The sequence below is a fragment of the Medicago sativa genome, chromosome 4 (assembly GCF_051527215.1).
Source record: "Medicago sativa cultivar Bolivia chromosome 4, Bolivia_mono, whole genome shotgun sequence".
Lineage (NCBI taxonomy): Eukaryota > Viridiplantae > Streptophyta > Magnoliopsida > Fabales > Fabaceae > Medicago > Medicago sativa.
Window position 1 is genome coordinate 18,018,818 of NC_140752.1, and position 14,414 is coordinate 18,033,231.

General features: G+C 33.6%; 1 protein-coding gene across 1 annotated transcript; it reads right to left on the reverse strand.

Annotated features, from left to right (window-relative positions):
* Positions 1–104: 104 nt before the first annotated feature.
* EMB2730 (Ribonuclease II/R family protein) lies at positions 105–13,050 on the reverse strand. The gene is made up of 14 exons (XM_085700328.1): positions 12,715–13,050; positions 10,355–10,511; positions 10,107–10,220; positions 9,940–10,017; positions 9,733–9,864; positions 7,794–8,015; positions 7,127–7,309; positions 5,584–5,646; positions 5,376–5,482; positions 5,146–5,295; positions 4,240–4,399; positions 3,046–3,441; positions 1,909–2,133; positions 105–836 (listed from the first exon to the last, which is right to left on the reverse strand). The coding sequence occupies exons 1-14, from the start codon at positions 12,972–12,974 to the stop codon at positions 711–713; spliced, it is 2,373 nt and encodes a 790-aa protein (XP_085556454.1). The 5' UTR covers positions 12,975–13,050; the 3' UTR covers positions 105–710.
* Between the last annotated feature and the right edge of the window lie 1,364 nt (positions 13,051–14,414).

Genomic DNA, 14,414 nt, shown 5'->3' on the forward strand with positions numbered 1-14,414 from the left:
ATGAAAATGTCTCCTCCATATCCACTATGATCGAAACAAATAACATGTTGCAGTTCTAATACATCTAGCATTGTACCAAAAAATAAAATAATACATCTAGCAAATGTTCAATCGAGACTTCTTGAAGAAACTCACATTACAATATACATTCTTGGGATAAAAATTGGGAATTATGAGAGGATAAGATTTGAAACCCACTCTCTAACATCTAATGAATCTTACAAAAATAACTATCATTTACCGTTCCAAAAACAAAATGCCCTCAGCCATGAATTTTCAGTAAAATATGAGAAAAATCTCCTTTTGGCAATGCATTACTACAACAACCTCTATTAGAGACCATCTTAAAAAGTTAATAATGGGCAAACTATCGGCGGTGGTGAAAACCTGCTAACTTTATGCCACTGCATGCTTAGAGAAAATGATGTACAATTGCAGCACAATTGAAGGCCGAAACATTCAAGAACTTCTGTGCAAGAGATGCTCTTAAAGATTTGAACAGCTTTAAATGATGAATTTTGGCCAGTGAAGCGTGATCGCACTTCCATGCAAAAGACGAGGTTGAACCGAACTAGCCAAGCTGACTGGGAGTTAACAAGGCTATGCTCTCAAATGAAAGAGTGTGGTTCATGTGTTAGCTGATATTAAATACAGAAGAACTTCTAGGAGCTTAGCCTTTTGAACAACTTGTTGAAATTGAAAAGGTCTTTTCAACCTCTTACAACCTCCTTCACATAAATAATATCGTCACGTGGATGTGACTGTTCAACCTTAACCACTACTTCATCCCCTATCTGTGATCCAACTGAGACCCAAGCAGTAGCTTGAAATCCAACCTGCAAACGAGAATCATCTTAGGATTCAAAACAATAGAATAACACAATTGCATGGTGTCAAAACACGTATGAGTAATACCCGAGGTTATCTGAACATACTCATGTAATGTGCATTAAGATGTCAAGTAAAAAGCACAAATAAAAACATGCCTAGTAATAACAAATGAAAATTGTGTGATCTTGTGATTCCTGCAAATACTGCAGGTCTGGATTGAGTTCGCCTAAGGAATTAGGGAAAGCTAAATTGAGATATAGGACTAAAGAATCGAGTTATTAAGGTTTGGCTATAACTGAGAATCTGACCATCAATTAAGTGGAAATCACTGGCTTAGGACATTTATATACATGATGTCTGGAATAAGAGAAGGATTAAACCATAACCAAATATTATGTTATTATGTAGTCATCAATTACAATTGTTCTGTAACTGTAATTTTTATCACTGTTATGCTGTTATAAAGCTTATTTTCCATCAGTTCTCCCAGTCTTATTCAAAAATCAATCTCATCTTCTATCACAATTGAATTTCGATCATATTCAACTATAACTTTTTTGTCAATTGGTATTTGAAATATCAAACCTAGTGAAAACAGTATTCAACTCAATACAGCTACTTGTATGACTGGTTCACTGACCAATATGCCATCGACACAACTAATATTTAGCAGATACATGTTATATAACTCTATTAGTCAAATGGAGTAGTTAATTAGTTAAGGAATTAGTCAAAGTGGAAGATGATAGGTTACAAATAATGAGTGGAAGATTAGAGAGGGCAATCTTGAGTATTATTGGAAAGGAGGCTAAGGATAGAATGTTCTGGATCTCTGGAATACATGGATGAGGGTTTCTGTATTTCTTTGTATTCTGTTTTTCTTACCCACTGGTACAAGTACAACTATTGAGTAGTGATAATTTCTCACTAAATTATCTTTTCTGTCGAGATTCTGAACCAGTGTATATCACTATCCTGTCTAGATGTTTTATATGCTGCTACATTCTCAGTAGGACAATTATCGAATGGCACGGCCTATGAAAAATATTATATAATAGAGAGCAATTATCTGCTTACCTCAACCAACAACAGAGCTGCAATGCGATCTTTCAAAAATTTAAGGACTAAAGCACGGTATCTTCTCTCTTTTGGTTGTTTTCGTAAGTATTCTAGTATCCAGTAACGGAGACTACTGTTGGAGAGCTTCCTCACTGCTCTAACTTTCTCATTTACACCTGCTGCTAGACCTTCGAGATTACCAGATGTAAAGGGTGGCGGCTCGCCTCTAAGAAATGCCTTTATCTGCAGGAAAAACAAAATCATTCCAGACACATCCAAAACAGACAGAAAAACATCTTAGAAGAAAATACTTAGATGAAGTTAATCACATAGCAAAATATGTATTGGTGTGAGTATGAGGACCAATATATTAAAAATAAAATAAAAAACTAAAATATAATATATTTGGAGCTATAAAATCATGTCTTCTTCTAGGTTATAATCACTGCATGAATATAAACCCAAATACCGCTTCTACACGAACATAACTGTCAATATGATATGGGGTATATATTTTCAGGCTATATGATGAATATGTAGAATGAAGGAAATCAAATATGGACTTACATTGGTGGAGAGCAAATTAATCAAAATATAGCATGGAGACAAGATAAATAAAAAAAAAAACGAGAGTAGGAAGATAAAAATAAATAAATAAATAAAAAGAAATACAACAAAGCTTTGCAATCTCTGAATATCAGAATCAGAAATGTAAACAGTATAAAAACAGCTATAAACAAAAAGCACCCAGTAAAGTCTTAAATATTAATTGAAATACATATGCATGTAAATAGGGACCGTTGAATATACTTTTTCACCAACAATATTTACTATCCTTTTAATAACCACAAGTAGTTGTATATAATATAAAGTCATTATCTAATTAGATCCTTAGGAGGAATTTGTATATAAATATAGATACTAACTTTTGTAAGTATTTCTCCAAAAACATATAGATAGTTCAGGTATCCCAAACTGTCCCATCCTGCATCCTGTCCCTTGTGAAGGGAACTAAAAGTTTCATGTTTTTCAATCTAGTTTCCTTCAGTATCCTGACTCTTGCTGATTTCGTAAACAATTTCATAGCATGCATCTAGAAGCATCAAGTCATGTAATATATTCTACTTTGCAATTATAAAATCAAAAGAAACATACCTGATAATGAGCAAGAAGGTCCAAATATCTACGGATGGGAGAGGTAAATTGAACATAACCAGGAATTCCCAAAACCCCGTGGCGTGCTGGCTTCCTGAAATCAATTTCAGCTGCACGCATTATCTTGACTAGGGCAAAGCTCCTAACAGGCCCTTCTGGAAGATGGGAAAATTCAGAAAGATTTATATCTGATTGAGGTTGTCCCCTGTAGGGTAAAGGAATGTTATTCCGAGATCCAAATGTAGCTATAGCTTCGCCACAGAGGATCATCATCTCAGAGACTAATCGCATTGCAGGGTCTGCCTGATTTTCTACATAAAGGTTTATTGATGGCTCTGGATCCTCTGGATTAGACACTTTGATGCGAGCTTCTAATGTTGCTGTCTCGACTGCACCCTTAACAAAGGAAGGGAATGCAAATCCTAAAATATCAGAGACTAATAAAAATAAATAGCTTCAGCTAACTAAATGCTTTTTAAATAAATAGCCAATTCCACAAGTCAGAATATCATTAAGGATCAACAAGCATGGATTTCAATTACTAAGTCGTATTTATGCCCAAGCATTCAGCTAAAACTATTATAGTATAGACAGCTCCATAAATTCGTGCAATATTTGACTCCACGTATTGGGTATAAGTTTCTAAATTCAAAAAAACTACCGGCCTCTCAGACAATATACTTTCGATACTTTGAACTAGCTATAAAGCTATCTAAAGTGATTTGAAGGAATACAAACAAATAGGTAAAAACTTTGTCCATTAAAGCATGCTGCCAGTTTACAATAGTGTGATTGCTTTTTTATTAACGACATACAAAAATATAAAATACAAATGCAATTTTTCATCACTTATCCGAGAATAATAAAATTTTAAGATCCATGGGATAGACCAAAGCTCCTCGAATCCCAGATAAATTACATAATATTCTTGTTGGATGATTTAAGTAACAGGTTTCACGTCATGCTTTATTTAGACAGTTATGAAACCTGTAAAGCTATGAATTATAAATCAGGGAATGATGTCAACTGAAGATCTTCTCAAATGTGATTAATTAAATAGTTTATAGTTTATCGTTATTCCATATATATGATCTGACATAAGAATCACCTCTTTTACCAAAAGGGATACAGAAAAACCATAAGAACATTAAAAACCTAAATTATTATAATCACAAATCAAAAGAAGGAACCTACCTGCTGGCGGCGCCAATTTAACCGAAGATTTGCAGCCTCAGACAAAATTCTAAGTTCAACCTCCTCTTCAAGGTTCAAATTGAGTAGCTCTGATGCGCTCTCATATGTTAACATGTACGTTGGTTTAATCACTGAGTTGAACACTGAACATTCTGCAATGCTGTTAAATGCAGAGAATATTATTAATAGAAGGCCACCTATAAAAATATAATCATAGATGTTATTATTGTTGAGACTTTCAATGTTTCAATATTTCCTGTGGTTTTTTATGGATGAAACAGGAAAGGTATTCCCTTTTATAATGAAAGGTATTCCCTTTTATAATAGGATTTACTTTATTGTTTTCAGATTTCCCTTAATTCTAGAATAGCCATTATTACGATTTGTTGAAATTGGGGTCTAACTCATCCTTACAAAACCGGATCATAAGGTGAGGAGTGCATCCTCTTTATAAACTCTTATCAAGAGTCTTATCTGTCCAATGTGAGACTTGGGTTTTTCTCAATACACCCCCTCACGCCCAACACTATTGGGCTTGGTGGGTGGCCCGAAACGATAGGCTCTGATACCTTGTTGAAATTGGGGAGTAACTCATCCTTACAGAACCAGCTCATAAAATGAAGAGTGCCTCGTCTTTATAAACTCTTATGAAGAATCCTATCTATCCAATGTGGGACTTGAGTTTTTCCCAATGATTTGCTTACATTAGTCTATAAAAGGGTGTAATTGAGGTCTGTACTTTTTTGGATCATCAAAATTAATATTCAGATTTTCCATCTTTTCTCTCCTTCAAGTTAAAATAAATTTAATGCAACATAGCACAGTTGAGTGGATTTTGATGTTATATTTCTAATGTGCTAATGGATGAATTTTAGCAGAACATGCACTCAACAAATCTAAGTTTACCTGCCATCATCATGCAGCACAACTGATACAGTAACAGCATTACAAACCTCCCCTTGTCTCAAACTCATAGCTCCCATGGCAAGATTTTCTGGAAACATAGAATATGTAGCAGTGGGCAAGAAAACAGAAGTTCCTCTTCTCATAGCCTCCCTGTGTGCCATTAAGAACGTTAAGGAAGAAGATGACATCAAACATATAATAAAATCTCTCTTTAAACATCAACCACATACCTATCCACAATACTTCCAGGTTGAACATATCTAGTTGCGTCTGCAACATGTATCCAAATGTTAATCCGACCATCTTGTAACTTTGTTGCACTCAGAGCATCATCAAGCTACATATTATTTGTTAATAAAATGTTAGGGTCCTTAAAATCAATGGAGCAACACTCACAAGAAACTCATTAAAACTAATAGAAAATGATTGATTGATCACCTCATCAGCTTCATCAACATCAATGGCATAGACCTTCAGGTTAGTAAGGTTCTTCCTGTTAATCTAAACATGTGAAAAACAAAATAATTATCAAACTACATAAATATAAGATGTTTCCAGGTAACAATAGGAGGATTCAAAGCAATTACAGAAGAAAATGAGAATATCAAAATGTATGTAAAGTTTCAGTACATGTATATAACAAATCAAAACAATCAAAAGTCATACAGTCCATGTATTTAGTCAAAGAATCTGATTAATCCAGCTTTCTACGCGAAATTTGGTACATATACACTATAAAGTGGTAGGATATCAGAATGTTTTTAAATGACAAATGTCGGAAATTAATTGTTGGAATTTTAGTGGGAGAGGGAGTTGAACGCACTACTCCTTCAACAACCCGCATGTTCCTCCTCCTAGACCACCTTATCGCTCAGTAGGATATTAGGATGTAAGATAAGATATCTGGATATTTCAAAATTTTCATGCTTGGTAAAAACATGCCCTTGGTTGACCACACCTACCAGTTATTAACATTCAACTTTAAATTTCCTGCAATATCCTCTTCCAACTTTGTACAGTAACGAATAAACAACAAATATGGAGTTGGAGATATGGATCAAACAACATTATAGTCTCCAATTACAAACAACGTCTAGTGACAAACCATTTAAATAAAAATTTCTTTTAATGGTCTGCCCTATAACTTTTATAGTTTTAAATCAACTTTTAACTATTGGACTACACTCCATCTGATCTACTATCATTGATAGGCCATCAATAGGTCTTCTCGAAACACGATCAAACTTCCTAAGGGAGGATTCTACCATCTTATCCATAATAGGGTACTACGCCAACTTTTTCCTATTTTGTCTTGTGCCCCCTCATACATTGTAACATTCCCATATATACAACATTGAGCCTAGTTTGGTTTTAACTCTTTGCTGCTTTGTATTCAACCGTGATTAACATCACATCCTAGGGGATATAGTTTTACAATAAAATTATCTGTTAAGCTTAGTGATACTTTTGTATTGTAAATGACACCCAAAACACTCATTTATTCCATCAGCCCTGCTTGAATACATCTCTTATTTCCTTGTCATAAGTCATATTTAACAGGTTAAAATATAGATACCATGCAACTTATAATGTTTAAAAGCATATTGACAATCAACAGTGAGCAGTTGATTGTTAACAATAGTATTTGTAAAAGTTATTCATTAACAAATTTTCTTGTTACCCTTTATCTTAGCAATATATGACATCATAACCTTGTCAAGGATAAAATATTCAGTTAGCATGCATCAACTGCTAATATTCTAAGTGATATTAGGTTTTCAAGGATGAAACAGGTATATTAAAACTGTCAACAAATTAAATAATTTCAAATCCAAGTGTATCAAAATATCATGCAAACATAGGAATCCATACATAGGAATCCAAGCGTATTAGATAATTCTAAGTGATAAAGAATCCAGACATAGGAACCATTAGAAGATTTTGAGCAATATTGTGAGACAATCAAGCAAATAAAAATCACCTCGTCTGGATCAGATGAATCTGATAGAAGACTTTGAGCAGCTGATGTGATCTCTTCCAAGTGATCAGTGGGAATTCTCAACTTCAACAAATCAAGATTGACATGTATAGGAAAATATCCAATATCTATCAAAAGATTTACAGCTGATGATGATGTTTTTGCCAGACCCATTTCCTTTAGTATCTGCAAGAAGCATGGAGGGTAAACTTATTATAAGAACAACAAAGTAATCTTTGGCGACATATATAACGGCCTACTATCTTGAGATGGATAATGACAACAACAACCAAACTTTAACTAGATGAGATCAACTACAGGGGTCAGTCAACAGCGTAAGACCCTCATACTCTAGGCATTCAACCCTCATACTCCATGATTTTTCTACTAAACTTCCGAGCAAAAAGACAACTGAATCCATAAAGATCAGCCTCTCTCGTTTTAGAAAGCAGTGTTTTTTGTAAGAACAGAACATTATCGGGGTGACTTTTATACACAGTACAAGTAGTCCAATTAAAATAAGTTACATAATTTAATTTGTGGATTCTCCCCTAATGGAGTAAGACTCAGTGATTTTAGTGTTATTGCTTCTTAGAATTTACACACAAAGAGACATGTCAATTGCCAAATAGAACAAAAAATCAAAACAAACTATGAGACAGAATATTACTATCCCAGCTGTTTTCCTTTGTTCATCACTTATACAAGCATCAATAGCATATGCTTCAAGTGACTCAATTCTGCTCCAAATTTTCTCCTCATCCTTCCACGAAGATTTGGAAGGTTTATCATGTGAAGGCCTTGATTTTGCAGAGCATAATAGTTTAATGAAGTTCTGAAATTCTTTCTCAGCAGCTTCCTTTGCAACCTTTCTACGAATAAGCTCCTCAACCTTCCTTTTTAAAAATAAAACAAAAGGGAAATACATTTCTGCTTAGACTTCTTAAAATTAATGCAAGACAAAACAAAGAACAACCTCATTAATGAAAATACCACACTTATCACTTATGTAATTCAAAGATTCATGGATATGAACTTTAAATAACGAGCAAAGCACTAGCAATGCATATACCTTTCAATGCGTCTCATTAACTATTGAAAGCAATTTTCTCTATTTCTATCTAACTTCTAATACAATAACAAAGAATTGTAAATAAACTTTGGAGCATAACAAATCCTCCTTAACAAAACACCAATGTAGCTAGGCTGCCCACTTCAACATATTTATAGGAAAACCACCTTAAAAGACCACATACTTTGCAACAAATAGAAGTCAAAGTCTATTTTAATCCCAAATTAGCTGCTTACGAAAGAAGCCTATGACTCATATGACAAGATCCCACAATAACAATGTTTTATATATTTTTTAGTACAGAAAGAGTGGCACCTCACAAGCATTGGCTTCAAATAACTGATTTGGCATCCCAATTTACAAAAAATTCAAAACAGTTTAAAATAACAAAAATAATGCAAGGCTATCTACGAAGGCCAGATACTCCAAAATTGCCAAAAAAGGTGTCATACCGGTAGGGTGTATCCATACTGATATGTGTATGATATTCCTCAATACATATCCACACAATATCTTCAAACTTTTATAACTACTAGCGTTCAGACGAGCACTTATGTGCCCGTCTGTCCGCTTTTCTACTGTGCTTAATTGTATAGAGAAAGACATATCAATTTTGACAGATACATGATCAAAAATATTTCACAAATAAGATTAAAATAAGTTATTTTAATAATGTTCAATATTGTTCGTATTGTAGTGTTGTTGTTCATATTTTAATGGGATTTAAATATTTTTTTATTAATAATTTACATTCCTATTTTAGTGCCATTGTTCCTATTTTAACAGGATCTAAATTTAATTAATTAATAATTTAAATAATATTATAAAAAGGAGAAAATAGTAAATAAAATAGTTCAAATAAAGGGTAAATTTGGAATAAAAAAAAACCAACCCAAAAAGGGGTATCCACAATCCCCTTTTATCTATTGTTATGGATTGAAACAAAATATGTATGCTTGGGACATTTCTCCAGTACTACGGGAGAAACTCCAAAAACTTGTCTTAAAAACTTTTGGGCAAATTTGTTCTTCAGGTTGTGAGTAAAATTATTGTACAAACTCTTTTATTCATTTTGACGATATAAAACTTAAGACAAACATGGTTATGAGATAGTAGGGGAGATATAAAAGACCCATTTGATGACGGTGGTGACCGATTTCTTTAACTGCTATAGCTGTCTCGTGGTGAATTAGACTTATGAGCTTGCTTTTTGAATTGTTAGAATGGGGAGATGAAAATAAAACAGCTAGTAGTACACAGTAAATAGTGAGCAATCAAACAGAATCTAAGACTTATCTTAAATAGGACTATTGTTATTTTGTATCTATTTGACATTGGTTAGGGAAAAAATACATGTGTAGTATTTATTTACAAAGAAAAGAATACATTTTTTATATGGATAAGAGAAAAATATATGTATATGTTTTTTTGTTATGATTGCAAATATCCTCAGAGAGCATATACAAGTTATCTTACGATGTGTCATGAAAACATTGATTTTTTCAAGGTACTCTACATCTGAGAGTAATACATCTACCTGCTCACTTGGTCGAGGTCCATAAACGCAACGCAATCCTTTCGATTCGAGTATAGTAAAGTATATTTCGTCTTTTGATAGCAAGAGATGAGCAGAATAACTCTCGAGAGGCTCAATACAACCAAAAATTATCTGCAGAACAGGCATTTCATGTAAGGATATAGAAACATACTTTGACATTCAGTCCAGAGATCATATTGGTACTACCTCAGCCATCTCTTCAACTGTCACGGACTTATTCTTTTCATGTAGCTCAAACCAAGCAAATTCAAGTAGTGATGGGTCCTGCATCATATCATCCAGTACTTAGTTACAGTAATAAGAGAGAAAGGTATAATTTGTGATCTCTATTACATTTAAATTGTGAAATTTACCATGTTGTCCTGAGCTTTCTGAACAAAATGTGCGATATCTGCTTGGTCAAAATTGGATATGCCGGGAACAATATATGTCACTTGTTGTGGCTTGATGGAACTAGTGACACCATTCTTCAGCACAAAAAATCAAGGCACAGTTAGACTACATAAAATCTAAAAGCTTTTAGCATTTAATAACAATGCAATAGGTCCCAAACACCTAGCAACCTATTAAACATGCCGCATTATGCTGTTTCAACAAAAACCTGATCTGAAACCATCCAGTTCTTCTTGCCATCAGGTCTCTGAGCTACTGCTAGCAATATTTTATCAGAATCTTTCTTGAATTCCAAAAGCAAACCTTTTTGCAAGGAACGCTTCACAAGTCTATCTTCAACATGCTCTTCATTCAATAGTTCCGTGCTGTCAAACCAGCAAATAAAATTTAGATAGTAACCAAAGCAATGGGAAAGCGGTAACATCAAATCTAGGCTTGTATGAAAAATTTACTTGTCTTCCTTTTCATAACGGGTATCCAAAACATTATTGCAGAAAATAGTTTCTATGGTTGTTAAAACAGCAAAACCAAAAGGAGGAGGATAAAATAAAATAAAAAAGTAAAAAGCACATTTCAAATTTTTTATATCATTACTTTTTCCTCCGGATTTTGACAGTGTTTCTGTATTTATGTATTCTATCTTTTAAGATCACATAGAAAATAGTATTCGTGTATTTGTATATAGTGCAAAATTGCAGACAAATACATCCCCAATTACAGTCACAATGCTGTAACAAATACCTTCAAAACCTTTGCTGCAATTAAATCTATGACATGAGCCGTTGTTTTGAACAACTAATAAATATAACTATACTACCTCCATCTCTAAATATAATACCCTTTTGAGTTTTTCTCTATCCCTTTTTATAAGACCCCTTTCAAATTTCAAGTACATTAATTATTTCTTTACCAATATACCCCTATTTATGTTACATATTTTTCTACAATATGTAATAAATACTCTATGAAAACATTAACTTATTATGTCTCCTAAAGGGTAAACTTGTAAAACAATAGAAATTGTCAACAAAATTAATACAACAATTAGTTTTCTTAATTCTTGTGATTTTCTCAAAAGGGCCAAATATTTAGGGGCAGGGATTGTAAATATGTTCTCACTTTATTTAAGTTCTGCAAAATTCCTCATAAATTATGCACCACCAACACTACAGATTTAAAGTGCGTCCAGTGTCCAACACCAAAACCACACTGACACATGTAGTTGCATTCAATCGATACTACTTTTTTTTTTTTTCTTCGGATTATCAATGGTGTCTACAGCGCCAGTGCCTTTGTGATAGTGAGTGCCTTATAGCTTATACATGCAGTGTGTGCTTTTACATGACTTATAAAAAACTTAACCTGATTCTCTCTTTAAAAGAAAGCCCTTACTATTATATGATAAATAAATATCAGATAAGGTAACCACTTAAAGAGCCTGTTCAGATTGCCTTATTTGAGCATATCCACAAGCGTAAACATTTGTGAGACTATTTATGAGTACTTAAGATAACAGCTTATGACATGTCCACAAACTATTTTCAGCTTATTTTCACAAGTTTGTCGATAATAGCTTCTGAATACAGCTTATATGAAAACAAAATTACTTTACCTTATCTTGTTATAGATATAGCTTATGCATAAACAGTTATATGATAAAGTGCTTTTACTATAAGCACTTAATTAAGTTCTTTATCAGACCATGTCCATAATCATTATCCAATGTAAGGACTCTCAAAAAAGTCATTAATTAATCTATTTATCCAAACGTCCTCTGTGTGAATTGCCCGGTCAAGTTCTTAAGACTTGCAAAACACAAACAAACCGCAATTCCACAAAGCACGTGCTAGAAATTGCATTGCACAGTTAAAATTTACAAGCTCTAAATTATAATTAAGCAAAAGATATAAAACTCTCAAATCCTAAACCACACATTTCTACAATTGATAAATCCACTAAGAATTTGCAGCTTTTGGCTTCTACAATTGATTTTAGCCTTAAATTTATTGTTAAATCCACTTTTACATAAATACATCCAAATATAAATCACTTTACATTCATCTCATCACTCAAAATCAATTCAGCTCACCGGAGAACAAAAACAGAGCTTATAAAAAAATTCACAAGCTATTTTCAAAAGGTATCACATGCGGCCCCGTTTGGATTGAGCTTATTTTTAGCTTATGAAAAATAGCTTCTGCTAATAAATAAGTTTTTATATTAATTTATAAGTTCTCACTAACGAAAACTTTATCTTCATAAGTTGTTTTCTCATAAACTACCTTAACAAGATCATGACTAATAAATAAAAGCTTATTTATTTGCATAAGCTGTTCTGCATAAGCTCAAAATAAGCTCAATCCAAACGGGTCCACAGTCTCACAAAACTTATGCTGGTAAATAAGCTAAAATAAGTCAATTCAAATAAGCTTTTACTAAAGAAATAGCTTATAAGTTATAAACAAGCACTTATCATGATAAGCATGTATGTGATAAGCTGCAAATAAGTCTTTTATCCAAACAGTGCATTGGTATCTTTTTGCAAAGGAAATGGAAAGAGAAGCGTACTTTGACGAAGAAGAAGAAGCGTTAACGGAAACAATTTTCTTGCGGAGTTTACGTTTGGCTTGAAGTTCTTCCATAACGGTTTCGAAGAGGCTTTTGATGGAGCGAGTTTGAGTATGGCAGACATGGGAGGAGGAGGGAGGAGGATGGAAGCGGAGAGCGGAGGGGGGAGGGCGGTGTGGGGAGAAGAAGCGGGGGACTGTGGAGAGAGAAGGGGAGGAAGGGCGGAGGAGCGAGTAGGTGTTAACTGCTCGAACGGCCATTGAAGAAGGTTTCAGAGGTTCATTGGAGCTATGAGTGAGTGAAGGTAGGATAAACCTTCGTTGTGGTGATAGACTCAGATAAATTGATATGATGATGGATAAATTAATAAAGCTTTACATGAATAGTGTAAGTGTAGGCTCTCATTGGATTGGTGGAAGACAACGGAGCGGAGTAAAATGTAACGGAACCGAATGAAATTGAGTAGAGAGACATTCTATTGTTTGGATATTCTACGATGGAGCGGAATAAATTTACCTTTCCATTCTTTGGAAAATTAACGGAATGTAATGAGTGATAACTTTTTTTCTGAATGAATCATCAACTTCGTCCTTGAATTTGTACGAATCGGCTTTAACGAAACATCAAAATAGTTCCTGAATTTGTAAAATGTCAATCAATTTAGTCCCTCCGTCCAATTAGAGTGTTAACGGTGTTGATGTGGCATTTAACCTCTCACATTCAGATGCCACATAAACAGGGATTAATTTGGCTGATAGTGACCAAAATTTTCCAAAGACGAAATTGATTGATTTGCAGAAAATGTTCTTTCCTCCCAAACGACTCTTTCTTTCTTCCCCAACGACTCTTTCTTTCACAAATATATAAAATTGGGACCCTAATATTACAATCTTTAATCTACACTCCAAAATCTCCAAAGGTTGAAGATGAATGAAATGTAATCTTTATGTAATAATTTTACGATCATATTAGTCCCTGAATTATTTGTCTAATTATCAAATCGATCTCTGCATTATATTAAAAAACCATCAAATAAGTCCTTGAATTATATAAACAAAAATCAATTTGATCCATGAAGTAATCTCTGCAATGTCCCACAAACATAAATCACCAACATCCATTTTTTCCCAAACACAGAATTCACCATGAACATATTGCAGCCTCTGATACTCATCTCGCTCTAAACCACCACCGTGATGCAGGATTAGCATAATATTGTCTTCCATAATACGAAAATTGATGAAGATTAACTTAGTAATGAAGGAAATTACTGATTGATTTAAACAATTTCAGAAAGGGTTTGCATTTTAGGGTTTGCATTTTGATGTTGTTTTGTTTGTGATTAAGACTAATGTTACCAAAATCTGTAGGATGGAAGACAATATTACGCTAATCCTGCATCACAGTGGTGGTTTAGATCGAGATGAGTATCAGAGGCAGCAATATGTTTGTGGTGAATTGTGTTTGGGAAAAAATGGATGTTGATGAGTTATGTTTGTGGGACATTGCGGAGACTACTTCAAGGATCAAATTGATTTTTGTTTATATAATTCAAGGACTTATTTGATGATGTTTTAATATAATGCATGGATCGATTGATAGTTAAACAAATAATTCAGGGACTAATATGATGGTAAAAATATTACAGAAATGCTACATTTCATTCATCTTCAACCTTTTTTCATTACAACTTTACACAC